This window comes from Takifugu rubripes, chromosome 2 (genome assembly GCF_901000725.2).
Source record: "Takifugu rubripes chromosome 2, fTakRub1.2, whole genome shotgun sequence".
Lineage (NCBI taxonomy): Eukaryota > Metazoa > Chordata > Actinopteri > Tetraodontiformes > Tetraodontidae > Takifugu > Takifugu rubripes.
In genome coordinates, this window is record NC_042286.1 from 11,770,112 (window position 1) to 11,794,901 (window position 24,790).

The 24,790-nt window shown below is 47.1% G+C and overlaps 6 protein-coding genes across 10 annotated transcripts; 2 read left to right on the forward strand and 4 right to left on the reverse strand.

Annotated features, from left to right (window-relative positions):
• Positions 1-40: 40 nt before the first annotated feature.
• zbtb8a (zinc finger and BTB domain containing 8A) lies at positions 41-3,596 on the forward strand. Its single transcript, XM_003962554.3, has 4 exons — positions 41-392; positions 1,529-2,394; positions 2,534-2,697; positions 2,786-3,596. The coding sequence occupies exons 1-4, from the start codon at positions 328-330 to the stop codon at positions 3,101-3,103; spliced, it is 1,413 nt and encodes a 470-aa protein (XP_003962603.2). The 5' UTR covers positions 41-327; the 3' UTR covers positions 3,104-3,596.
• Positions 3,597-3,861: 265 nt separating this feature from the next.
• On the forward strand, positions 3,862-6,700 carry hmgcl (3-hydroxy-3-methylglutaryl-CoA lyase). The gene is made up of 9 exons (XM_011615825.2): positions 3,862-4,021; positions 4,228-4,311; positions 4,463-4,570; positions 4,647-4,742; positions 4,864-5,012; positions 5,093-5,156; positions 5,238-5,426; positions 5,503-5,628; positions 5,936-6,700. Exons 1-9 carry the CDS (start codon positions 3,926-3,928, stop codon positions 6,035-6,037), a joined length of 1,014 nt encoding a protein of 337 aa, XP_011614127.1. The 5' UTR covers positions 3,862-3,925; the 3' UTR covers positions 6,038-6,700.
• A 441-nt stretch (positions 6,701-7,141) lies between these two features.
• gjb3 (gap junction protein beta 3) lies at positions 7,142-9,946 on the reverse strand. Its single transcript, XM_003962552.3, has 2 exons — positions 9,506-9,946; positions 7,142-9,056 (listed from the first exon to the last, which is right to left on the reverse strand). Exon 2 carries the CDS (start codon positions 8,983-8,985, stop codon positions 7,978-7,980), a length of 1,008 nt encoding a protein of 335 aa, XP_003962601.2. The 5' UTR covers positions 8,986-9,056; positions 9,506-9,946; the 3' UTR covers positions 7,142-7,977.
• Positions 9,947-11,765: 1,819 nt separating this feature from the next.
• gjb10 (gap junction protein beta 10) lies at positions 11,766-13,668 on the reverse strand. The gene is made up of 2 exons (XM_003962551.3): positions 13,494-13,668; positions 11,766-13,190 (listed from the first exon to the last, which is right to left on the reverse strand). The coding sequence occupies exon 2, from the start codon at positions 13,130-13,132 to the stop codon at positions 12,341-12,343; it is 792 nt and encodes a 263-aa protein (XP_003962600.1). The 5' UTR covers positions 13,133-13,190; positions 13,494-13,668; the 3' UTR covers positions 11,766-12,340.
• Positions 13,669-13,953: 285 nt separating this feature from the next.
• ppie (peptidylprolyl isomerase E (cyclophilin E)) lies at positions 13,954-17,094 on the reverse strand. Of its 2 annotated transcripts, none has more exons than XM_003962550.3 (10): positions 16,978-17,094; positions 16,483-16,581; positions 16,365-16,408; positions 15,893-15,919; positions 15,701-15,782; positions 15,528-15,625; positions 15,238-15,361; positions 14,957-15,142; positions 14,714-14,856; positions 13,954-14,145 (listed from the first exon to the last, which is right to left on the reverse strand). In XM_003962550.3, the coding sequence occupies exons 1-10, from the start codon at positions 17,006-17,008 to the stop codon at positions 14,077-14,079; spliced, it is 903 nt and encodes a 300-aa protein (XP_003962599.1). In that variant the 5' UTR covers positions 17,009-17,094; the 3' UTR covers positions 13,954-14,076. The 2 variants fall into 2 exon arrangements, with proteins under 2 accessions (XP_003962599.1, XP_011614103.1); XM_011615801.2 differs by lacking the exon at positions 16,978-17,094 and adding an exon at positions 16,665-16,881.
• A 486-nt stretch (positions 17,095-17,580) lies between these two features.
• Positions 17,581-24,429, reverse strand: pabpc4 (poly(A) binding protein, cytoplasmic 4 (inducible form)). Of its 4 annotated transcripts, none has more exons than XM_011615780.2 (15): positions 24,132-24,429; positions 23,847-24,047; positions 21,719-21,912; positions 21,412-21,527; positions 20,129-20,268; positions 19,963-20,057; positions 19,756-19,893; positions 19,578-19,673; positions 19,222-19,491; positions 19,006-19,096; positions 18,596-18,900; positions 18,412-18,502; positions 18,213-18,343; positions 18,013-18,137; positions 17,581-17,918 (listed from the first exon to the last, which is right to left on the reverse strand). In XM_011615780.2, the coding sequence occupies exons 2-14, from the start codon at positions 24,037-24,039 to the stop codon at positions 18,036-18,038; spliced, it is 1,962 nt and encodes a 653-aa protein (XP_011614082.1). In that variant the 5' UTR covers positions 24,040-24,047; positions 24,132-24,429; the 3' UTR covers positions 17,581-17,918; positions 18,013-18,035. The 4 variants fall into 4 exon arrangements, with proteins under 4 accessions (XP_011614082.1, XP_011614091.1, XP_011614096.1 ...); XM_011615789.2 differs by having other exon boundaries at positions 18,596-18,726; positions 18,805-18,900; positions 19,006-19,099; positions 23,847-24,428; XM_011615794.2 differs by having other exon boundaries at positions 18,596-18,726; positions 18,805-18,900; positions 23,847-24,427.
• Positions 24,430-24,790: the final 361 nt, after the last annotated feature.

Here is a 24,790-nt window from a genome sequence, read left to right on the forward strand (position 1 = left end):
GCCTCGGAAAAGATGGAGATGAGGGTTCTGATGGTCAGTGGAAAGAAAACACTGGCCACAGCTTCACCCTGCAAAAATAAAGTGGAATCTTTGGATCAGTCTTTGGTGGTTGCCAATATCCTGTCCACATGCTGGATTTACGGGGGCACTAGGGCTTTAAATGGCTCCTTGAACCCTCGGGCACCATGTTAATAAACACCCACGTCAGCACGGCTCTCCAGTCGCTTGAGCCGGGTTTCGGTCTTTAGGGCTGAGCAGGAAGTGGCTGGCTGTGGAACCCGGACGAGAAAAGCGACACAAACGGGCTAAAAAAAAAAAAGAAAAAAAATGGATATAGTGGCGGACTTGGGGGCGAGCCGACTCTATCGGGCGTCGGGTGAATCGAGCCACCAGTGAGTATCGAAAGGGGGTTTTTGTCAGGGGTATCACGGTGCTGGGTGTAAGCGGGTCGTGGCGACACATCACGCCTGGGAAAGAGTCGCTGGGTTTGGGCAGCAAGCGGATCGTCCCCGCTCTTCGCTTTGCGCTCCGGACCTCCGGGGAGAAGCGGGGGTGGAAACGGGCGTATTATTCTCTGTATGACAAACCGCGTTCAAACGTGTATTTATCACTTCGCAGCGTGTTGGAGGTCCGTGTCTCCTTTTTTGCCTCTATTGTGTGCTGGCTGCTGGAGCCTGAAGTGGGCGTCGCTCTAGGACAGACGGGGCTGCTCCGGTGCGCCGCTGCCCGCTTTTCTCTCGGAGGACTGCAGCACTCCGGTGTGCTTTTGTGGGTCGAGCCCATCTGGATGAACGGATGATGGCTCAGGCGCTGTGTTCGGATGGGTTTGGGGAGTCCAGCGGGGCGGGAAGGGCTCTTTTTTGGCGGGTGTTACACTGGGGGTTATCGGGCGACGCGCAGCCGTCGCCGAGTGTCGCATTATTGAAAATAAACGCGTGGAATTGTGCGGACAGTAGATCATCACACCGCCTGCTTACTGTACATTAACTATTGTTGGGGTGGCGGCGTTTTTGTCTTTGGGGGGCAAATCCGGACATAGGTTCCAGAGCCTCCCCAGTGGAATAAAGCGTTTCCTGTATCTAGCTTGCCCCCTCCCGCAACGGCTATATGGGTTTTGTCACCCAGTGCGTTCTGACTGAAGTCGGGTGTAGCCCATTAATAGGAGACTGTGACTGACGGTTGACTCAGCCAATCAGAGCGCGGGATGAAGTGGTTGTGGGCGGGCACATTCCGCAGACGCTGACTGGGAGATAAGTGGCAGCTTCAATATTAGGGTGTAATTCTTGGGACGTTCCACATGTCAAGCTGCAGCTTCCTTTGTGTCAATAGAGTTTTATCTGGAGGGTTTATATTTCAATCTGAAACTCCCTATTTTGAAGTTTTCAGTCAGTTTAGGTGACAACATCACCAACACATGAGCGTAAATTTCCCACCTGAGTTGCTAATTGAGGTTCTGATGCAGCACACACCTTCTTTCTTGTGAGGGTCCGCACGCTCAGTGTGAGTTTTGTCGTGTCTTCTCCTCCAGGCAGCCTCAGAGGTGGTTCAACACTGCCGACATCACGGTGTCTCACCAAAGCAATCTGCTGAAGCAGCTCAACCAGCAGCGGCGGCAGGAGCTCTTCTGTGACTGCAGCGTGCTGGTGGAGGGCCAGCTCTTCAGGGCCCACCGCAACGTCCTATTCGCCAGCAGTGGCTACTTTCGCATGCTGCTGTCACAGAGCCCCGATGGGCTGTCTGACTCTGTCAGCGCCAGCTTCGACGTCTTCAGCCCTGAGACATTCAGCGTCATCTTGGATTTCATCTACTCCGGCCAGCTGGATCTGTCCAGTCACAATGTGATCGAGGTGATGTCTGCAGCTAGTTACCTGCAGATGAACAATGTTATCAACTACTGTAAGAACTTCATCAAATCCTCCTTGGACATCAGCGTAAAAGATGAAGACAGCGAGCGCTGCCTCAGCTTGTCCGAGACCTGCAGTTTCACCAGTGGAGCAGGGGAAGAAAACTCAGAGCAGCAACAGCAGGGACCCAGCTCGGTCAGCCCGCCGCCGGCGCTCTGGACCAGGGACAATTCCAGATCTCAGTCCAGCTTTGTGGGGAAGGAGTCAGATCAAGAGGCCGTGAAAAGTAACCAGAGCAGCAGCCCCGTTAATGAAGTCAAGACAGAGGTAGATGAGCTGACGGACCCTCATGACCCGCTTTACACCTTACCCGGATCAGAGCGGCGGAGAGCCAAGGGAGGGACCAAGAGAAAGGCACCTAACGGCAATAGCTCCAACCAGAATGAGGAGCTGGACATCCAGGAGGCGAGGGCGCAGAAGGCTGAGAAGGCCGAGGAGCTGTACGCTTCGCTGCCTACGATCGTAGGCGTTATCGAACACTTTAATAAAGGTGAGTGAGGTAATGGTTGCTTCGCCTCTGAGGAAAAATAAAAGGGCTCATCGCAAATTGGCATATGGTTCTTTTATTTTAAAGCATCCTGAAGTGGTGGCATTCAGGAAATGACAATGGTTTCTCTTCCTCTTTGCAGACCCTGTTATGCGCTTCAAATGCCCCTTTTGTACACACACAGTGAAGAGGAAGGCAGATCTGAAGCGTCACTTGCGCTGTCACACTGGCGAGAGGCCATATCCCTGTCAGGCCTGCAACAAACGCTTCACTCGTCTGGAGCATCTTCGTAGCCATTTTGAGACAGTAGGTGTAATAAAACCTGAATAAAATGAGAATTTTTTAGCTCAGATAGTTTTTTAAAAAATGATTACGTTTGTATTTTCTTTGGCAGATCCATCAAGCCAGGAAACTGGTGTGCAGGCGGTGCAAGAGTCAGGTGACGGAGGACACGGGGCACGTCGTGTGCGAGGGCACGCGGCGCTACCGCATGTGCACCTCGTGCCTCCAGGAAGTGGGCTGTGACAGCATCCCCATGGACATTCTCAAGGGCAGTGGTGAGGAGCCATCCCTGTTGCTCGGGGTGGATGGAGAAGAGGAGGGGGACACCAAGAGGAGCTGGATGGTAAACGATGACGACGATTTGGCTGAAGACTCGGGGGCCGACCTCATCATCCAACAAGTGGACGACAGTGACGAGGAGCTGCAGTGAACTGAACCAACTAAAGCACGCGTGCTGAAGCCATGCAAGAGAATTTATCCATCAAATGTTTCACCCGCTGAAGAAAATACATTCATTTCTTACAATTGGTTGAGTTCAGGAAATCTGGTTTGTGTTTACTTTCAAGGAAATTATTGACACGCGGTGCAAAATGGCATGCTTCTGTTAAGCTTCATAAATATATATACAGTATTCAAAGCATGCATACTCAGTATTCTTTTGCTCCAATTATAGTTACTCAACAATACTCGATATTTTTTATATGCACGACAGCAGACTGTTGCTCTTTTTATGTAACTGGTTTGATAAAGGCCCACTTTTAGGCAAACAAAAGACTGAATATTGACGCCCGACTGTGTTGATGAAGTCACTGAAGAATCCCCCCCTCTGTGTCACCGTTGCAATGGTCTTTCTGTTTGTGTATAAAGCTAATTTTAATTTATTCGTTTTGTTATAATAACATTAAATATATTTTTTTTACGGATTTATGTGCCTTTTTATGTCATTTCCACTGTTACAGAACAAAAACCAAATTGCATTAGGGACAACAGTAGCCCACAGTGTATATAATTATGTCATGAAGCACATAAATGCAGCATGTACAGTGTAACAAAAATGCGTATTTGCAAAATATATACATCGTGATTGAAGTGTTAAATTTGAACATTTTGTTGGAAAGAAAGTTGGGATACCGGTCCTATGATTTCAATATTCATTCTTATCCCTGGCCCATAGGTGGCGCCCTCGCTGCACTTTGCTTTTCTTCTTCTCCCCTTTGAGGACGGTGTGCGCCATAGTGGACGTTGCACCGATATGGCAGCTCTCGCCATGAGAGTCATCAACAGAAGTACTTTAAATGCAGCAATGTGTCAGCACTATCTGGCCTTTAGTTCAGCAAAGTTGCAGTCAGTGAGTGTTCATGCTTCATATCCTACATGTTGATGTCTCGTTTACCGATCAGTTTATCTGGCTATGCTAGCCAGCTAACTGTTAGCCTGTTATGTAGGTGACTGGTTATTGTTGTTGTTGTTGTTGTTGTTGTTGTTGCTGTTGGCAGTATAAGGTGAGTTAATGAGGAGTTAAAACTAATTCTACCTCATTACATGTCTGTTTAGACTGGTGTAAGAGCTAGTGAAGCCCTCCCAGGCAAGGTAAAAATAGTGGAGGTAGGACCAAGAGATGGACTCCAAAATGAAAAGGTAACGTTATTGTGAATCACTTGTTAATAATATAATAGCATCATTAGAATATTTTGTGAAGCATAAACACTCTACAGTGCACGTGCATTGTTTATATATTGATAGTGAGTTCCACCACTTATTTATTCGTTTTGCTGCTTTGATTTTTTAGACTATTGTGCCCTTGGAGACAAAAATTCACCTGATTGACATGTTGTCAGCGTCGGGGCTGCCAGTCATTGAGGCCACCAGCTTTGTGTCCCCAAAATGGGTCCCCCAGGTGGGCTTGTTATTGCCGATGAGGCGAAATTTTGGCCTTTTTTTCTACACTCACAAGTTATTGTGTTAATTACTAGATGGCAGACCAGGTGGAGGTAATGAAGGGGATTAGTCGGAAACCTGGGGTATCTTACCCAGTTCTCACCCCCAACCTCAAGGGCTTTCAGGCTGCAGTGAGTATGAAGCAATATCATCCAGCACTCTCGTGAAAGCTTTATATTTACTGTACATCTTGCTTGTCTAGAGCTATTTAATTACTTTCCCTAAATTTCTCTCTTCTTGTTGTGACTACAGGTGAAGGCAGGAGCTTCGGAGGTGGCCATATTTGGTGCTGCATCGGAGCTGTTCAGTAAGAAGAACATAAACTGCTCGGTGGATGAGAGTTTACAGCGCTTCGATGAGGTTATGAAAGCCGCAAAAGAAGCCGGTGTGCCGGTTAGGGGGTATGATTACAGGCCGGCGCCCCTCTCTGACCTTAGCTGTTGTGTCGATCAAAGATGAACTCTGTCTCTCATCTCTGCAGGTATGTGTCGTGTGTTCTCGGGTGTCCGTATGAAGGCAAGGTGGAACCTGCAAAAGTTGCACATGTAAAAATGCTTCCATTGTTAGGTTAAAATGCACAATAGCGATTAATCCAAAGCCTCAAACTTGATCCCCTGGTCTCACAGGTAGCCAAGCGCCTGTACTCCATGGGCTGCTATGAGATCTCTCTGGGTGACACTATCGGAGTGGGGACTCCTGGGAGCATGTGTGAAATGTTGAAGGTGGTCAGCAGGGAGGTGCCGGTCAGTGCCTTAGCAGTGCACTGCCACGATACCTACGGACAGGCCCTGGCTAACATCCTTGTGGCTTTACAGGTCAGTCCGCTTCCAGTTATTTCACTGCCTTGGGGTGGTGATGGTGCCATATTTTACAGCTTCCCTTGTTTTGCAGATGGGAGTCAGCGTTGTTGATTCATCGGTAGCTGGACTGGGTGGCTGTCCATATGCACAAGGAGCCTCCGGGAATGTTGCAACGGAGGATGTGGTATATATGCTGCACGGGCTGGGCATTCAAACAGTAAGATAGCAATTTATCCCTCTCTTCCCCCTGTGTATGTTAGGAATTTACCTTTTAAAGCTTAATTTTTTGCACTCAGATCCAGGGAAAATCGATGTTTTTGGTGTTGCCATCTGTGCTGTTAAATACAGACACGCTATTAGAAACTTGTACTTATAAAGATGAAAATGAGCCTTGACTGTGACAACGCTGTGTCAACAAAGTTCAATTAAACTGACACGTAAATGAATTCAAAATGAAAGTCAGTTTGTTAGAATAATAAAATGGAGACGTGACCTCAGGCGTGTAACCGCTGTTCTTATTTAAGGGGGTGGACCTGTCCAAGGTGATGGACGCTGGAGCTTTCATCTGCCGAAGCCTCAACAGGAAGTCCAACTCAAAAGTGGCGCAGGCCACCTGCAAGCTGTAGCCACCAGTCCAAGGTCCACCAGCTTCCACTGATCGTCCATCTTCTTTACCTTCACTGGTCCGTGCTTGAGTTCCACTTGTGCTCTGTGGTGCCATGAAATCCTATCAGAGGTTGAGTTTATGGTAAAAACGGTGCCTTATGTACACTGAGTGCAATCGCTGATCCCATCCAAAGATGTGCCGTCACTTGGTTCTTAGTGTGCTTACATTAAGCCCCGGCCGCTCGGGCAAGTCAAAGTCAGGCGAAGACTTTGTTGATAATAAATTAACCAGTTAAAATGTCCGAGGCGGGGACAAACTCGCTGGTGATGTGGGACAGAGGTGGAAGTGTTGCTTTGATTTCTGTCATGCCGTTTATCCAGCGATTATCATCTGAGCCCAACGAGCTGCATCGCTAAGATCTGCGGATCCTGAATCAGGCCCATCACGTGGTTTAGAACTATGGATTGAACACCTGTTTTAACATGTAGTACTTCTAGTTTTGAAGAAACGGGTGCATATTTCCCTACTTTTGGGAGCCGAATGTGTTTTGATCGATCCTGCGAAGAGTCGTGACCTTTTGTTTGAAACAAAGCGAACGTTTTAGAGCAACGGGGCTGTTTTTACAGCCGTATACAACTGTCACTCTCTTCCTAGAAAAATAAAAGTTTATTTCATAACCAGCGCTGTCGAGCTGACGTGTGTTTTCATCCCTATTAAATTCGTTAGTCAAAATATGTCTGAACAGAGGTGCCGACGACAACGAAGCGTGGATGTTAGCTGTGTGTCCCTGGACACTTTCCTTGACTGGACACACACACACACACACACACACTTTGTAAAGGAGCCATTTAGCAATCTACAAAGCTAATCTGAGGGGGAAAACACTTTCCTTTGCCACACCTGATAAAACAAGCCAAACAAGACCGACGGGCAGACTGGGATTCTTCAGACCTTTGTTGTTCTCGTCGTCAACGCTAAACTGCCTGGAAATTAACGTCACGCTGACTAATCAGACGAAGATGATGAAGATGAAGACCGAGCATAATGAACGGAAATGTTACTGCCGACGGATCGACTCATGCAGTGTTTCTAAACCCCACGTACAATCAGCAGGACAGACACATTCCTATTCAAAATATTTATTACTTTTACATAAAAAAGGAATCTGTATATACAGTATAGGTGCAGAACAGTGAGGGATTAGTGACCAACACACATCTGATGTCCAGCATTTTTCCCAGCTTCTCCTCTGCTTCCAGAAAAGGTCAAATAAGCAGCAGCATCGCTCTGGCCTTATGACTGATGGCAAAAATAGATGCCGATTAAACACATTTCCTTTAGCATTTAGGTATACTGCAGATTTTGATCTCTTCTCCAAATGACTTTGCAGTGCAACAGTTTCCTATTCCGTCATTTGAGCAAAAGGCCCAGACGCAACATTTGCGATTCTTTAAATTACAGCAGTTTTGCGCTTGACTTTTACGCCTGGAGAGGAATCAGATCCTTTTCAACAGAATCTGAGGCGTTGCCCTAACCCAGACAAACAAACCACTGGCTTGAGAGGCTTGAAACATTGACTGCGGCGACTCCTTTCAGGAATGTTCAGCGAGACCTCGACAGACCGGTGTAGACGTAGGCGGGCAGAGAGGATGCCGCTGCCAGGCGTGTCCTCGCCTCTCCTCCGCTGCCTTTTATTTCCTTCCCCTGGTGTGTCAGAGGTCCACAGCCGAGGGAGGCCGGACAAAAAGCTCTGGAATGTTCCACAGGTTGAGGGGATACTGTAGTGAGGCAAGCAGGCCTTTATTGTATTTATTTCTCTTTATAAAAAAAAAAAAAAAAAAAAAAAAAAAAAAAAAAAAAAAAAAAGGCACATGGTTCAAAACAAATCAATGAGGCTCCGGGGGAGGCTTGTAAATATTGTGACTGTTGACTTGGAAACTGAAAGTCAAACGCTCAAAGTTAAGAGTCCAGCCGGGATGACTCCGCTTCCAGGGTCTTACACAACGACCTGAAGTCCAGCACCTGGTCTGCGTTCAGGGGTTTCCTGCTGGGTTCCAGTCCAACCACTGTCGGCCCGTTTATGCCTACACTGGGCCCCGCAACCGGCCATGCAGACAGATTGGGGGCAGAGGCCCGGATCTTGTCGTTCATCCGAAGACTGTCCAGCTTATATGTAGACTTGCACGCGGTCCTGAAGGACGGGGGGTTGTCCTTCAGCTCCGGCTTCGCCATCGTCACGTTGCAGTTGTTGAAGGGGTCGTCGCTGTAGTTCTCCGGAGGGCACGGGGCTCTGTTGCGATGGTGCCTCTTGACCTTGTTGGCGCACCGCACGACGCGCTTGGCGATGAGGTAAATGATCTCGCAAATGTTGAGGATGATGCAGAGGGCCGAGGCTCCAACCATGAAGTAGGTGAAGACCTTCTTCTCGGTGGGGTGGCCGATGTAGCAGTCCACCTGGTTGGGGCAGGGCGACACCTCGCACTTGACCAGCCTCGGCAGGTAGAAACTGTCGTAGACGTGGTGGAGGATGTAGAGGAAGGCGACCTCGATGCCCGTCTTCACGAACAGGCTCAGCATATACGTCCACCACAGGCCGCCGTGCTTCTTGCCCGTGTTGTTGTACAGCTTCTTCCCGTCGCCGTGCTTGGCCCTGAATTTGCGCTCGCGGTCGTCACGGTACGCCACGTGCATGACCACCATGAAGGACGGGCACGTGACGAAGATGAGCTGCAGGGCCCACAGGCGGATGTGGGAGATGGGGAAGAAGAAGTCGTAGCAGACGTTAGCGCAGCCCGGCTGCTTGGTGTTGCAGTCAAAGTCCTTCTGCTCGTCGCCCCACACGCGCTCTGCCGCCACCACGTACACCATCACCCTGAACACGAACACCACCGACAGCCAGACCCTCCCGAACGCCGTGGAGTATTTATTCACCCCACTGAGGAGGGCTTGGAAGGTCTTCCAGTCCATGGCCTTGAGTGTCAGTCAAATAGGTCTTCTCTGGAACTCAGCCTCTTTCCTGGTGACTTAGCTTTTAGGACCTGATGAGGAAGACGGAAGAATGAAGAGGTTTTCAATCTGATAAATCTGTCAGAAATACCTCTTAATCCTGACCTCATTTATTTATCTTAAAATGTGTTATCATAAAAAAAAAGACATCCCACACACCTCACTTACCAACCTTTAGGAGTACGGTAACACACAAGCTGTCAGCACATCTACAGCACATCTGTATCAACGTTTCCAAATAATTATCTTGCAAGTGAAAGATGCTGATTAGAATTTCGGGTCACCTAAGGGCGCCGAGGCTGTGCCATTTTGCTATTTGGAACCAAATGATTCTAAAGGCTGACTGGACACACTTCGAAACTGCGGCTCTGTTTCGCTGGTGTTCGCATGGGAGCGAACGCGCTCTTCACGATCGCCGGAATTCCAGATTTATTTCCCCCTCCCCATCGTCTTAAAGCGATCAAAAGTTCCTCAAACTCACCCAAAGAAATATTAGTCCATTATCACACGAAAATCGCGACCTGAGATGTATTTTCTGCGTCCTTTTCGCCGCTCCGGAGTTGTTTTAGTCCCTTAACGCACAGATTTGGCTTCCGTCGTCAGGTAAAAGAAATGCAGTGTTGGGAAACGCGCATGTGGGTGTGGTTAAAGAAGGAGGACCGGAGCTGCTCAGATGTTTCCCCCCTCGGCCTCTCTCAATCAGCCCATGTTGCTTTGACAAAGCCCATTTCCCCCGGTAAACCTAGTCCCAGACCCCGTTTCCATGTACTTGGGGTGTCAGCTGACCCGGTCGCGCAGTCAGTGCCAGATGTGGCGACGTGAGCCCTCGTAGGAAACGGGAGACAGGGCCGACTGATAGAATCCAATTTTATTTGTCATTTTTTGCAGCCGTCCTGTCCCAACATGTTTCAAAGCTGTTGACTCAATCAGACGGGGTGAGCGGCTGGCACACCCTAAAGAGAAGGCACGTTTGCGGCCGTGCGCGTTCTCCAGTGCTTCTGCTCCAACATCTTCATCAATAGAATGTGACAGGTTGATGGTTACATAACAGAGTTCTACCCATCCGCGTCCATCCGCGTTTCTTTTGAGTTCAACTCAGGTGACACCACCTTGGTCAGGTCTGGGCCTTTGTTTCCACTGTCCCCTTTAAAGGATCTATTATCTCTTGCTTATTTTCCTGCATGGTGCAGGGAGTGTTTTACCACAGCGAGCATGTCTCTGCTGGATTGGATTAGCTCTTCAAGGCTCAAGTGCCAGAGCACGCTTGACGCCTGTTCTTTGAACCCTGTGTGTGTTTAGAACCGTTGACGTCCCGGATTTACATTAGAGGATGAAAAACGCGCTTCAACCTTAAGTCAAGTCGGGTTTATTTGCTGCTCTCTCCACCGCCACGTGCAGTTCTTCAGCACTGACTCACTCACTAACCCAACAGGAAGCGAAATGAACCAACACTCCCCGAATCCCATTAGGCTTCAGTCTCAGATATTCAGACTTTTCAACTTTTTCCACAAAGTCTATTATGGAATGAACCTCTGCTCCTGAGATTCAGAAATTGCCTCCCAGCTCTGTTTTGCTTTTCAGGAATCTCACTCTGGGGCGAGTGACCGTTGGCTTTAGAGCATTCAGAGCAGATCAGATCAGTGGATCCTCTGGCCCTTCGTGAAGAACTGGCCCGGGCGGTCTGTTGAGACACACCTGCAGGAATGCAGCCTGCGATTCAGGTCCTCACAGGTATCGACAGGCACAGCATAACAAAGACAGGCTGCACCGCTGGTACAGAGAAAAGGAAGAAGTGTACCATGGGGAAAAAGAGCGAAAAAAGGCGAGCTGGGAGGGTCCGGTAATGGGAGAGATTGTTGGCTTGTTTACAGAACCACCCCGACTCACTGGACGAGACTTCCTCACTTCCTGTGGAAAATCTGAACAGTCCTGGGAGCTTATTCACTTTGATTGAAATTAACAGTTTTCTTTGAGGTAGATTTCATGTTTAACCCCCCCCCCCCCCCACACACACACACACACACACACACACACACATATACAAGAACAAGAGTTGTCTGCTCGTATGAGTTTATTAAATAGGAACAAAGAGAACAACAAGCTGTATAAAAGATGGATGGGGCTCTTGTCTAAACACCCCGGGAAGGATTTTAGGATGTAATTAATTTGATTTCTGCTTATAATCTCCTGTCAAGGTATTTTCACTTTGCCCTCGTTTGGCTTCCTGTTATCCTGACCTTTATTTTTAGCACGAATATGAATGGCTAAACATAAGCAAGCACCAGGAATCAGGACGATTGGCCTTGAGATAATCTCCTCTCACTTTTACCATCTCCTATCGAAAGGTAGACTTTCACTGGAGGCACGTAGAGCTTAAATTCCAGGGCTGGGTGGACCGATATCCATCAGCACAGCTGTGCGTGGTTGACTTGTCAACATTGATTGGTTAACCTGGCAACAGCACGACAACAAGTAAGGATGACTTGATGAAACACACGGAAACTTAGATTTAAGAGTTTGTTGAGAACCATTCTTGTGGGAGAGTTGTGAAGATTATTTCCTTATCTTTTAGTCACAACACTTCCTCTATTACAGAATTTTAGTAGTAGGGGAAGGTGCTAAAACACCTTCAGAGCACTGTCAAGGGGCCCTTTAGCAAGGTATCAAACCCCCCAAATGCACACATAGGGCCCATGACCCCGAAAGGGCTAAAGCTTAAAAAGATGAGGTGACACTTCCTCTATTATGAAATTCAAAAACTTTAATCACTATTAACAAGGAAGATATTAACAAAAAGTCACTTTACATTAGTGTCCTAAGAGCACCCCGGCGTTCTTCCACTGCTCTGAGTTCGGCTTTGCAGCAACAAAAAAACTTGTTGAAAGTTGATGGAGGATGAACGGCGTGGTGGTGACGAGGAGTCGGCTCTGTAATTGTGGAGGAGACGGAACAGACCCACAGCAGCCTGGACTAAACATTCGAGGGAGGCTGGGCGCAGAGGAAAATCTTACACAGCAGAGCGTGAGTGTATGTAGAACCGCTCTCCCAACCGCGGTGACTCACGTAATTGGCATCAGGGCAGGATCCGATGGGCTTTTTTTCCCCTAACCTAACCCTAACCCTGTTTTTCAGTGCAGTTTCAGAATGTTAAAGTCTTGATTTAGCGTGACCCAAACCCACATCACTGAGGTCTTTCCCCACCAGAAATTCAAGCCCTCCGACAGTAAAAAGAAGTAAGATCTACTTGACGCGCGGGTCAGAGTCTGAGCTGATGAAATTCTGCCGATAGTCTTTATTCGCCACCGTCTGTCGGCTCTCAGGATATGGCAGAGCTGTACGAAGGCGCCGGCGTTTCGGGGGTGCACTTTGGAACCCTCTTTAGAGTGCTGGACTCCATCAGGTGGCTTCCGCTCGAGATGTTGTTGGTCATGGGGTGGTGAGTGTGGTGACCGGCCGTCAAACACTCACGGCAGCGTTTGCCCACCAAGTAGAGGATTTCGATGATGGAGAGGAAGATGCAGACCAGGCTGGTGACCACCATGAAGATGGTGAAGATCCGCTTCTCGGTGGGCCGCGCGATGAAGCAGTCCACCGTGTTCGGGCAGGGCTTCTGCTGGCACTTGATGAGCGAGGGGAAGTCGTAACCCTCGTAGATGTGGTAGAGAAGGTAGACAAAGGTGGCGTCGACGCCGATTTTGAAGACCAACGTGAGGACGTAGGTCCACCACAGGCCTCCGCGCTTCTTCCCGGTGTTCTGGTAGAGACGGCGGCAGTCGTCGCCATATTTAAGCCTGTTTTTCCGCTCCCTGTCCTCCCTGTAGGCGACGTGCATCACCACCAGGAGAGACGGGCAGGTGACGAAGATGAGCTGCAGCGCCCACAGCCGGACGTGGGAAACGGGGAAGAAGTGGTCGTAGCAGACGTTGTGGCAGCCGGGCTGAGCCGTGTTGCATTTGAAGTCTTTCTGCTCGTCGCCCCACACCTTCTCAGCCGCCACCACGAACACCATGACCCTGAAGAGGAAGACAATGGAGAGCCACACTCGGCCAAAGGCGGTGGAGTACTTGTTCACCCCGCTGAGGAGGCCCTGGAGGAATGCCCAGTTCATGGTGACGTTAGTTCAGGGGGGACTCAGCTGAAGAAGTACAGAGCTGAAACTTCGGTAACTACGAGAGAAAAAGAGACGATCACGTGACTGGAGGGAGCGCCAGGAAACAACTTCAACGTAAAGATCTGTCAGTTATGGAAGAAACACTGTGTAGATAGTGGTAAAGTCAATAACCGACCTAAGAGTTAACATTTGTCCAACTTTCTAGATTTCGCTAAACGAGCGAGGCTGTGCGTAAAGCCTGCGCTAAAGCCGTGATGGAATTTTATCATTTCCACAAGCAATCAAAGCCACGCAAAACATGACAAACGATCCGTATTTCCCTCATGTAAGACCTGCGATGAGGTTTTAGTTTACTCACTGCGTGAAGGCGACAGTGGGAGCGTCGGTGTCGGAGCGGAGGATCGAGGCGCCGGATGAGTTCTCAGCGATGAGTCCCTCGGAACGTTTCCCAACAGAGGACGGAGTGGAGGAGGAGGAGCCCCGTCACTTCTACTCGTATGTAAACCTGATCAGGTGTGGCACCCACGATCCTACAACCACACACCCCTCAGGTCTCGAACAAAAAACATTTTTATCTTTATCTCATGACGCGTCCGCCGCGTATCTGGATCTACTTTTCGTACCACGCGTCTTGCAAATGGGTTCATTTTACCCGAATATCTTACAATGTTACAACTAAGTTCTTGACAATATCTCCATTGGGAGACATTAAAAATATTCCTCTCAATAGATAAAAAAAAGAAGACGCCATTAATGTTTCAATAACCACCGAAACATATTTTGTCAATAGCATAAACAATGAGACCCATCATGCTTTGTTTTTTTACGTAAAAAAAATTTATTTAAATATTTACATGGCAGACAATGTTGACAGAGTATGAATACATTCTCAGACAACCACAGCGGCGCCGTCGACACGCTGCACAAACACCTAGTTTCATTCACGCATATTCTCCACAGTCAGAAATGATGACCTTCTGCTTCGTTTTGCCGTCTTTGGCCCCCTGAGCCTGGAAGAGGAAAAGAAGAGGCACAAATCCACCCGTTAATTACCAGACCGGGACATTTCTAGCAAAAGACGAATGACCATTCTGTTTGACCATCGATCCTTTGAGCGCCAAACAGACGCCCGTGTTTTTAACAAACAAGAGGAAGAAAAGCCCAAATCCAAGCCTGGTACTGGTGCGCTGCTTGTCCGGGCCGTTTACCTTCCTGTTTGAGCACAATCGGTGGGAACCTGCTATTATTACAATACCTCCCTGATCGTGCACAAATATGAGCACCGGCGTGTATTCAGGCTAAAAACACGCACATGTTACCGTTTACACACGGAATTGTTCGGACATGACCACTATGAAGGCACCGTTGTTTAAAATGTGACATTATTGACACAAGTGGTGTTTGATTTGGCCGCAGGGTTTTGTGGGCACAAATTAAACGCAACTTGATGATTTCCATGTGTGGCTAGACAATGTTTGCTAGTCTGTGGTTCATTGGCCACCGTTATTAAGGCCGTCACGTCGCTGTGCCACAAACAGGAGGTGGCATTAAGAATCATGGTATGCATCATCTCACTACCTCCATTTGACGGAGCACATCCATCCCCTCCATCAGTTCTCCAAACACCACGTGTTTGCCATCCAGCCAGTCGGTTTTATCTGTGGTGATGAAGAACTGAGAGCCGTTGGTGTTGGGTCCAGAGTTGGCCATGGACAGTTGTCCTGTTAAACAGAAGGTTTGGCTACTTAAACACACGATCTTCTCAGTAACAAAAACCACGTCACTAATCAGCAAAGGAAGCACCAAAGAGTGACTCCTCACCTGGAGCCGTGTGCTTCAGGACAAAGTTTTCATCGTCAAACTTGCGGCCGTAGATAGACTTGCCCCCGGTGCCGTTGTGGTTGGTGAAGTCTCCACCTTGGCACATAAACTGAGGGATGATGCGATGGAAGCTGCTGCCCTTGTAGCCGAAGCCTTTCTCGTGTGTGCACAAGCAGCGGAAGTTCTCTACAGATTGCACGGAGAAGGACGTGGTCGGATGTGGTACGATCAGCCTGGAAAGCTACAAATTCCAACATCGATTTCAACCCATAGATACACACCTGCCGTCATGGGAACAATGTCAGCACGAAGTAGAAAGCGGAGCCTCCCTGCTGGTTTGTTTCCAATCTTGATGTCCATGTAGACCTGAGGATTAACTCTGCCTTTCTTAGCTGGGGGCTCACCCTACACAAAGACATCATACTCACATCATTAAAGCCAATTTATTCAATATATACAAGTTTCATGACTTTTACAGTTACATTATATCAGCTTTTCTCCACTACTATACCTGCACACCAATGGTTAGAAATATATAAAGCACCAACTAATGCAAAGAAATCTGTCTAACCTCCTGTGCTGTTGTTTTGGTTGTTTCACCAGCCTCTGCTTCAGCCTCCTCCAGTGTCTTGCCTGAGAACCTCTTCAGCCAGTCATCGTCAGACCACACTGAAATGAAAGGCACCGTTAAAAACTGAGGCGAGGCTTTAAGGGTCTGCCAAAGCAAATGCCTCCGTGCATCACCTGGTCTAGAGGAGCCCTCTTTGATCCTCATAGGTTTGGCAATGTTGACTCGGATGGTTCGGCCAAAAAGTTCAGACTCATTCTGGCAACAGGGGGATCAACGATTATTAACGCTTTGAACCTAAGTCAAGGTCTGAGATTTGTTTTTAAAAATAGGAAATAATTTTTTTATAGTGTTTTTCTTCCACTGACCATATTATCAATAGCTGCAGCAGCATCCTGAGGATTAAAAAAAAATCTTGTCAATATCTCATCTTATAAAATATATAAGGTTCTGTTCAACTGGTAACAACATTCAAAATGAAAGCTGTTATGTGAAACCATGTACATATTACCCTGCATTAACGTGCTACATCAGCTGTAAATAAACCAGCCTTGTCCATAAAAGTGGTGGAGTTGAATTGGACAATATATCCTTGCTTAGACAACTTCAGTCTCATATGATTTTTTTTTAAACAAACCTAAATCCTAAATTATATAGCTAACGCATAGTTCAGACTGGGAAAGACAGTAAAAAAGAGACAGTGAAACAAAGATCAACTCTGTCATCAGAAGACAATAGAAAATGATGACTCCTTTGAATAAAGCATGTTTATATAAAAAGCACCCTGTCCATTCCTTATCCAACCTTTATGCAAACTGAAGTAATAAATTCAGGACCCACCTCAGCCAGTTCAAATTCAATAAATGCAAATCCTCGGTGTTTTTCTGAAAGAAGAGCAAAAACACATTATTTTAGATAACAGGAACAGCACAATTACCTTCATCACTGCTGGACTCACCTGTTTCATAGTCTAAAGGGATCTGGATGTCTATCAGGTCTCCGAACGGAATAAAAGCTGCATGCAACACCTTCTCATCGACCTCTTCTGCCAGGCCACCTGTCAGAATCAGGCAGGTAAACACATCTTTACCTTTCAAAAGCATCACCTGAGAATCAACAGAACTGAGATTGTGACGTTACCGGAAACCATTTACAAGCCACGGTCAAGACACACGAGTTGATAAAAATAAGTTTGTCGCCATGCTAGTGGAATTTTGGAATGTCTTATCGCCACATCATAAAAACTCAAAGTGGTTAGAAAGTTTCTTTACTAGAGTTTCTTTATTCGGGCGGCGTTTTCGTGTTGAACGGTTACACTTCTACGGATTTGTCTTAGTAACATACGGGCGTAAATGTGGTTGCACTCGATGCAATTGTACACCGAGCCCAAGCACTTTTCCTTTTTAAAAATCACAAATTTGCTATTTTTGAATGTAAAATAACCATAACGCACCGATATACAGCACTCGTTTGTTGGCCGCCATCTTGGATTTAACCTTTCCACTTTGACCCCAGCAGCTTGTGATTGGCTCAGAATAACTAGAGCCCGCCCACTTATGGCTCGCGCCCCCTGTCGGAGGAATTTGCGTACAACATCCTTCCTCTCTTTATGTGACAACAGGCGTTTTGTTGTTTGTTTTTTAGCAAACTTTTGGTTATAAAGCAACATACTATGTTATGTGACCTTTTATTACTACTGCCTTGATATATAATATGGGTATAAGTCACAATATGTGGGTAAAAGACCTGCTGGACGAAGGTCAACCATCATGCAAAATATTGATAGTAAAGTCGCATATTACTGTCATTCCTCTGATTCCCTTGATGCATGATCAATCATATTAATTCCTTTTCTATTTTTAATTCTTAAAAATTACCTATATATTTAATGTCATCTTTAAGATTTCAGTGTTACAAGAAAATTCCCACAAAGTTCATATGGGTTAAATGCGTTATGGGTTATCACAGACAGCCATTTTATTGAGTCAAGAGGATTGATATTTCTTGAGGATTGATATTTCTTGAGGGATTTCAAAATAAACACAAACCAAACTGCTTCCATATGCCACTCCTTTATTGAGAATACCGCACACTCATGACGAAGAGATAAGATGGAGAAGTCAATAATTTCAAATCAAAGATCAACAAAAGAAAGGGCTCATTTTCATTTCAGTTTCTCTCTGCGCCCATGATGTAAATGGATCAATAAGATTAATTTGCACTATATCTTTTAGTATATATATGGTTTCATCATTATTAAAGAATAAGCAAATCATGAAATGCAATCATTTATTATTTCAAGTATGATTTTAAAATTGCATGCCGTCTCTTCTTCTCTGTTTTTGCATAAGAGTCTGGTGTTTTGGAGTCTTGTGAAGGCTCTCGTCTCATATTCTGGAATCAAACATCATAATTACTTTAACAACACAAAACACCATGTGCAAGATTATGAAAAAGCCTGACAGAGAGTAGGAAGATAGTAACATACCAAAATACTCCAGTGATTCATCTTCAGGATGTGGCAGTAGCAGCTGCAGGTGCCATGTTACCTGCTTTCTGAGTGGCATCTTTCTTTGCCTGATGGGCTTGAAGCACAGCAACCGCTTCTTCCACCTGTGCCGGAGGACAAAAGTGGAGTTTTTTTAAATGCTAAATGTCAAAGTGATGAAAAGGGTGAAACCCGAGTACCTTTGATCGTAGAGATTCGTGAGACTCCAACATGTGTAGCAGTTCCGAGTTGTCGATCTCCAGCAGCATGCCGGTGATCTTTCCTGCCAGGTTAGCATGCATGGCCTGAATGAGAGGGAAAAGACGCTCACCTAGAAACAAAAATAAAGAAACCATTTAGCAGATTATCAAACGTATTACACTATTTTGATGTTATTACCTAGCATCTGTTTCTGCTCCTGAGGGGGGGCAGCAGCCAGCATGGAGGGTGTGAGAGGCTCCTGTCCCTGAACGTGCACAGCTGGCTGAGCCTGAAAAAGAGAATAGCATGGGAACATGATCACTGTCTTAGGACACTGATTTGGGAAAAAAATTGGTGGACAGGACTGGTTTGTTGTTCATACTTGCTGGAGGGCGATAGGCTGCACCACCTGAGGGTTGGGGTTACGCACGCCAGTGGCATATTTGTAAGGTGTCACATTGCGGGGGCCGGGGACCCCCATTGAGGGGCGAGGAGCCATAGTTTGAGCTGAGCCTGGATGGAGCAGAATGTACATTTTGAGCCTTCTGACAGTAAGATTGAAGGATTTGAAGGAAATGTTGGAGAACACACCCCGGGGACCCTGGGAGCTGCTGTTAGGAGTCATCTGTCTCATGTTGCCGCGGGGTCCCGGCTGCCGCAGTGTATTGGGCATCCCTTGGAAACCCCCTAAGAGCAAAGAAGAGGCAAAAAACAGTGAAAACAATACAAAGCTTGTGACTGTTCATCAAAGTCCATCAACAACACGTGGACCGTAAAGTCGCCCACACTCACCTTGACCTCTACCACCTTGTTGCTGCCATCGGGGGTTAGGACGCATCTGGGCAAGCTGATTTGGTGCATAGTACGTGGTCCGATTCTGGGCCTGCTTGATACAAGCAGGGAAATTCACATATTTTATCTCAGCCAGCTCCTATTGCTAGTAAAACACATACAATTGCCTTAAAAACGGCCCCACAGATCCGAAACAGTTTGACTATCATATCACACCTGTGGGACCGCTGGCATGAAATAGCCGCTGGTGGGCTGGAACTGGTTGATGATGGTATTGGCTGGCATGGCTCTCATGCCAGCGATACGCTGCATGTACTGGTTGGTGAGGTGGGCTTTGCGCTCCTCTTTCCTCTGAGCGAGGGCTACGTAGAGGGGCTTGGAGCCAACGATACGACCGTTCATCTCAGTCACGGCTTTGGTGGCCTCCTCGGGAGAGGAGAAGCAGACGAACCCGAAGCCCTTAGAGCGTCCCTCCTCCAGCATGACCTAAAACGCAGACTATTCGTCTCATGAAAACGTCCAACGTGCATCACTCTCACACTGCATCCGCCACAGGCGACATTAGCACTTACCTTGGCACTTGTAATCGACCCAAACGGAGAGAATTCTTTACGGAGTTTCTCATCATCTATGGTGTCGTCCAAGTTCTTGATGTACAGATTAACGCCCTGAAACAGTGGACACTGTCATAGAAGAACAGCAAGGGACCGAAGTGTCGCATGGTTGAGACGCATTTGGCCGCGTTCAGACCTGATAACGGCTAATCCTTTCTTGTTTGAGCATCTCAAACTTCCTCTTCAGCTCCGCCTGCCGCTCATTCTTCTTCTGCGCCCGACCGACAAACACGGTCTTGCCATTGAGCTCTGTGCCGTTCATGTCCTCTACGGCCTAATTACATAAGAAAAATCGTGTTTCCCAGGAAATTTTAAAATACCGACTTTTAAGAGGAGAAAGTACCTTGTTAGCATCCTCGTGTTTCTCATAACTAACGAATCCGAAGCCTCTGGATTTGCCAGTTGGGTCCATCATGACCTTCACACTGAGCGTCTTCCCTGAAGGCGACAGACGTCAAGTAAAAGCACGTAAGAGAACAGAAGAGTGCGACAGCGTCCGATTATTTCACCGTATTTATCGAAGAGCTCCTTCAGCCGCTCGTCATCCATGTCATCTCCGAAGTTCTTGATGTAGACGTTGGTGAATTCCTTGGCTTTGGCGCCGAGCTCGGCCTCCCGTTCTTTGCGAGATTTGAAACGACCCACGAACCTGCAGAGAGCGGGGACGCGGCCATGCACATTCTTTTGAAAAAGCCCAGACAGAGAAGGAGAAACCAAGCAAGGAGCCGCCTCCTTTAACCCGTACTCTGCGATCTAAAACCCTTCTAATCCATCTTTCCACGCACAGAAATGACAGAGGAAGACCTGACCAGGCAAAGACGGTGAGTAAAAAGACATTCCCGAACAAAAAACAGGTAAAAAATACACAAACAGCTGCTATCAGTCCGCGATTCATCGTTTTAGGGGTGACCCAACCAAAAAATGATGTTAATGTCATCTGAGGCAGGCAGATTGTTCAACATGCTCCACATAACAGAGACAACCATCTTATATCTTGGTCCAAAAACCCGATGAGGATGTGGATGGAGAGAAGAGGAGGGACAGAGTCTCACAGTACAAAGGAAAGCTGAGCATGACCAAATGATCTTATATACCTTTCCGTGATGACCTTTCTCTCCTTCTGCCATCCAGTATTGCATTGCTGCATTGGATCCATCACTAAAACACACAAGCATGGTCACACACACATACACACACGCACAAACAGACGCTCCAAGATGGGCGGCCAGCGAGTGGAAAAATGAGGCAACAGAAAAGGCGTCTGGTAGGAAAGATAAGAACGGGCCAGAGCTTATAGTTTGTTATTTATCAAGTTATTTAGAAGTCGTCCTGGAGACAGCCAGAGATGAGTTTATTAGTCCGATTATTCACACACAAACTCAACAACTAAAAGAAGACACAAACAAACAGTCAGTTTACTTCATTAAAAAAATGAATGCTAGTATCACAAGCCCAGTAAACGCTGCACTTCCTGTCCACTTAAAGAGCGAGGAACTACTTTGGTGATCCAATAACTGCTGCGGGCCTAAATTCTCTGACTTTAGCTTTCCAAACTGGGTCGTTCCTCCTTTTCCCTCACCTTTCTGACGTGTAACTGAATTGAATTTGTGTTATGGATGAAATCAAACGGTGCTACTTCCTAACTAGTAACTGACGAATGAAAAATGCGTATTGACCACGATTAAAAGGTTGAGAAGCCGCCGATTTTCCACCAAGACATCAGCGTCGCGATACCTTTGGAATACTAAAGTAAACACCCCCTCCACGGTTCCCTACATGATCGGACACTCACACCTTGCGGTCATTGAGAAGCATTCCGTTCATTTTCTCGATGGCACGGTCGGCGGCGTCCTGAGTCTCAAAGTGGACAAAAGCGTAGCCTTTAGATCCATTTTCATCACACACCACCTGGAGCGGAGGGATACGTGAGAAAACATAGACCCATAAATCACCTTTTGGTTGAAAATGAAAAATGATCCCCTTTTGTATGTATGATATATATTTCACAATGCAATTAGGACAGTTTTAACCCCTGGAAAATGTAGATATTACACATTCAACACTTTACAGTCCCTCGTTGACATGGACGGCGCTCTTACCTTGCAGGAGAGGATGTTGCCGAATGCAGAGAAAGTGTCGTACAGCGCTTTATTGTCGATGGACTTGTCGAGGTTCTTGATGAACACGTTGCCCACTCCGGACTTTCTGAGGGAGGGGTCTCTCTGGGACCACATGATCCGGATCGGCTTCCCTTTGACCACGTCAAAGTTCATGGTGTCCAAGGCTCTCTCAGCTGACAGGAGAGAACAAATAATGAGTGTTTTCATAAGAGCCTCGCGTCAAACAGTCAATCAGCCATAGGTGTGTGAGGCACAGGCTGTTGTGATACGTGTCCAAGTCTTAAACACCATCTTTTTACATTACACACTTGTAATTACCTCATAATAACATCATTCCAAGAGGAAAAACAGGTCCAACTGCAATTTGTCCTCTGTGTACATTACAAAAACAGCACGTGGGGCAGGGTTCACAAGCAGACATGTGGGTGCTGGAGCAGCTGTTGGGGGGGGCAGCTGCAACACATGGCTTCCTTCTCAAACTCACCACATGCTGCCGTTCCTGTTTCACACCTCAGCCGGTTCCAGCAGGAACACAGGGAGCCCTTTGATACACCAAATGGGTTTCGGTGTCATGGGTCTAGTTTAACCGCTTCACCCCCCCCCCAGCTCTAACACACATATGTGCTCCCACCTCGATGGGGGCGCATGTGCCAAACATCCCTTTGTTCGGTCGCTCCACAGTAACGGACACGCGGCCGAGCTTTCCAGCTAAAAAATGTCTGGTAAACAAAACAGATCTGCCCTGCGTATGCTGACATCGGCAGTTTGGTCCCATTTGGACTTCACAGCGTGAGGGTGCTCAGAAAAGGTGTGCGAGTGCTGTCAGACAAGGTCCACAATGGGATTCTGATGTTTTAAAACAGGTCTGAGAGACTTTCTAAGCAGTGTAACTACTGACATAGTCGTGAATTCTTCATCAAAAGCCACCGAATAAAATAGCGCTAGGGAAACTCATTTTAAGTGTTTTAGCATCGGCTTGAATTAATTCGGGTCAGGCAGGTTTGAGGCTGCTCAACAAGTCTTCTATATTTAGAGAGGGGTCCTGAGAGGTATTTGCTGGCATGGGGTGCGTGGAGAGCGTTCTCTGCCATTGATGGGGAAGAGATATGTTCAACAAGAATGAGAATCACCAGGGAGTGTTTACACACACGGCCTGGACGAGGAGCGATCCAAGGCGAGCTGATGCTTCCTCCGCTGCCACCCGCCGCCCACGAGGACGGCCCGACGCACGCCCACCATTCTGATTGTACTTCCTGCAACCTTTTCTAGGGTGGAAGTAAAAGGCCCAAAAGGCTCTTGAGAGGTCGACGTGTGAAATAGCCCACCAACAGAAACCCCTCCCCCACAGTGTCCCACCATTACGGCTGTGACTGTTATATTTACTCGCTGTTGTCCTGGAAGGGAACTGGTTTGGGTTTTTTTTTAATTTGCTATGACCAACCTTTGGTGGGCTTCTGACAGACATTGTCCCAGGTCTTTAGGTTTTTGACCAAGAAATGGGACATTTGCACTATTTTGGCAACTTCAGAGGCCATCCAGCAGCAACACCTGTTACGACTCTTCACCGCTTCGGTGCCGCCGAAGCATTGGAAAGAAAATGGATCAAACGTCATGACCACAAGTCAACCCCACTTCTGCCGCCAGTCTGTGTTTTGGGGATGACAAATCTAATCACGCCGGGTCACATTAAAGCTGAAATTGAGCCCAACACAGCAAGGAGAAACTCTTAAAACACTGCTGCACATGAACATTGCACGTAAACGACGAGCAGGTGGTGCTTACAGCTCAGCTGTTCCTGTGTCTTTTCCTGGTTTTACAGAACAGTGCAGAGGATTTCAATGTCACCCTTTAAATGGGCGCCGGAATAAGTGAGAAGATTCTACAACCTGCATGCAACGTTCAAAAAAACTGGGAGTTGCATTCACTACACTGACATATATTACTAAGAATATACAAGAACTGGGGCGAGCTTATGTGGGTCAAGTCGTCTGAAAGACCACTGTCCTGTGGGCTGCGTAATATTACTTTAATATTTTAAATGCATTGATGTGTCGGAGTGCACACACAGGTCGTGACATCTGCTCAGAGCAACGCGTGTTCTACATACCGTCAGCGGGCTGGGAGAAGTTCACATAGGCGTATCCGAGGGAGCGCCGGGTGATCATGTCTCTGCAGACCCGAATGGAGAGCACCGGGCCGGCTGGGCTGAATTTCTCGTACAACATAGCCTCCGTGATGTCGGGGTGCAGGTCGCCAACGTAAAGAGAAGCCATCGGATAATTCCCCGCCGCTGTATTCATATCAGGGTCTTCACAAAAGCAAAGACTTCTTCAAAAAAAAGTCTTTTTAAAATGTGGGTCCACACCGACAGCTGGGTGAGAAAATATCAAACCTGGCAAAACTGAATTGAAACCACGTCTTCTTCAAATATCTTCACCTCCGCGGTCAAGCCTGATCTCGTTTAGATTTTTATTTTTTTTTAATGTAATTATTTCTTTTGCTATTTTTTTTTCAACGTTTGTATTTCTTTTAACATCCGAGATACTTTCTTTTTTTTTTTTTTTTAGATTGAGATTTTTTGTAGATTTTATATTTTTTATATAGTTTTTATTTTAAAAATTTTCAAGAACGGTGAGTTCGACGCTCACGGTTGTTTTGGAGCCGGCGAAAGAGACTGCGTGGGGAGACGCGTGTGGACTTTATAGGGAGGGCTGGTGTGGAGGAAGCTGTGACCGGGGTCAAACTGTGCATAGACGCACGCACGGAGCATGCGGCGTAAAAGGGAGAGCGCACCGCAGATACCGCCCCAACTACACAGCACGGATCCCTACAGCGACATCTGGGTGGGGAGAGCTGCAGAGAGCATGCAGCCAAGTTTGTGAGGAGCAAACGGGAATTGTTGGAGAACGCGTCTGGAATAAGTGTCATTTTTCCTCATTAACGGGACGTGGGTGAATCACTCATCGGTGGCTCAAGGACAAATCTTAAATATAAATATTCTGCATGAGAGAAACTAAGGGTGAGATGCAATGGTGTAGCGTGGAACCTACA

Excerpts from the sequence above, each read along its gene's own strand:
- hmgcl (XM_011615825.2), top strand. The coding sequence starts at position 3,926 with ATGGCAGCTCTCGCCATGAGAGTCATCAACAGAAGTACTTTAAATGCA. Across the intron at positions 5,013-5,092 it reads GCCGGTGTGCCGGTTAGGGG|GTATGTGTCGTGTGTTCTCG; the intron begins GTATGATTACAG and ends TCATCTCTGCAG. Across the intron at positions 5,427-5,502 it reads ACATCCTTGTGGCTTTACAG|ATGGGAGTCAGCGTTGTTGA; the intron begins GTCAGTCCGCTT and ends CTTGTTTTGCAG.
- gjb3 (XM_003962552.3), bottom strand. The coding sequence starts at position 8,985 with ATGGACTGGAAGACCTTCCAAGCCCTCCTCAGTGGGGTGAATAAATAC.
- gjb10 (XM_003962551.3), bottom strand. The coding sequence starts at position 13,132 with ATGAACTGGGCATTCCTCCAGGGCCTCCTCAGCGGGGTGAACAAGTAC.
- pabpc4 (XM_011615780.2), bottom strand. The coding sequence starts at position 24,039 with ATGAATACAGCGGCGGGGAATTATCCGATGGCTTCTCTTTACGTTGGC. Across the intron at positions 20,269-21,411 it reads CTTCTCAATGACCGCAAGGT|GTTCGTGGGTCGTTTCAAAT; the intron begins GTGAGTGTCCGA and ends CGCTCTCTGCAG. Across the intron at positions 19,674-19,755 it reads AAAGGATTAGCCGTTATCAG|GGCGTTAATCTGTACATCAA; the intron begins GTCTGAACGCGG and ends CCACTGTTTCAG.
- zbtb8a (XM_003962554.3), top strand. The coding sequence starts at position 328 with ATGGATATAGTGGCGGACTTGGGGGCGAGCCGACTCTATCGGGCGTCG. Across the intron at positions 2,395-2,533 it reads TATCGAACACTTTAATAAAG|ACCCTGTTATGCGCTTCAAA; the intron begins GTGAGTGAGGTA and ends TCCTCTTTGCAG. Across the intron at positions 2,698-2,785 it reads TTCGTAGCCATTTTGAGACA|ATCCATCAAGCCAGGAAACT; the intron begins GTAGGTGTAATA and ends TTTCTTTGGCAG.
- ppie (XM_003962550.3), bottom strand. The coding sequence starts at position 17,008 with ATGGCGGCCAACAAACGAGTGCTGTATATCG. Across the intron at positions 16,582-16,977 it reads CAAACGAGTGCTGTATATCG|GTGGCCTGGCAGAAGAGGTC; the intron begins GTGCGTTATGGT and ends TGATTCTGACAG. Across the intron at positions 15,143-15,237 it reads CATTGTTCCCATGACGGCAG|AGAACTTCCGCTGCTTGTGC; the intron begins GTGTGTATCTAT and ends TGCAATCTGTAG.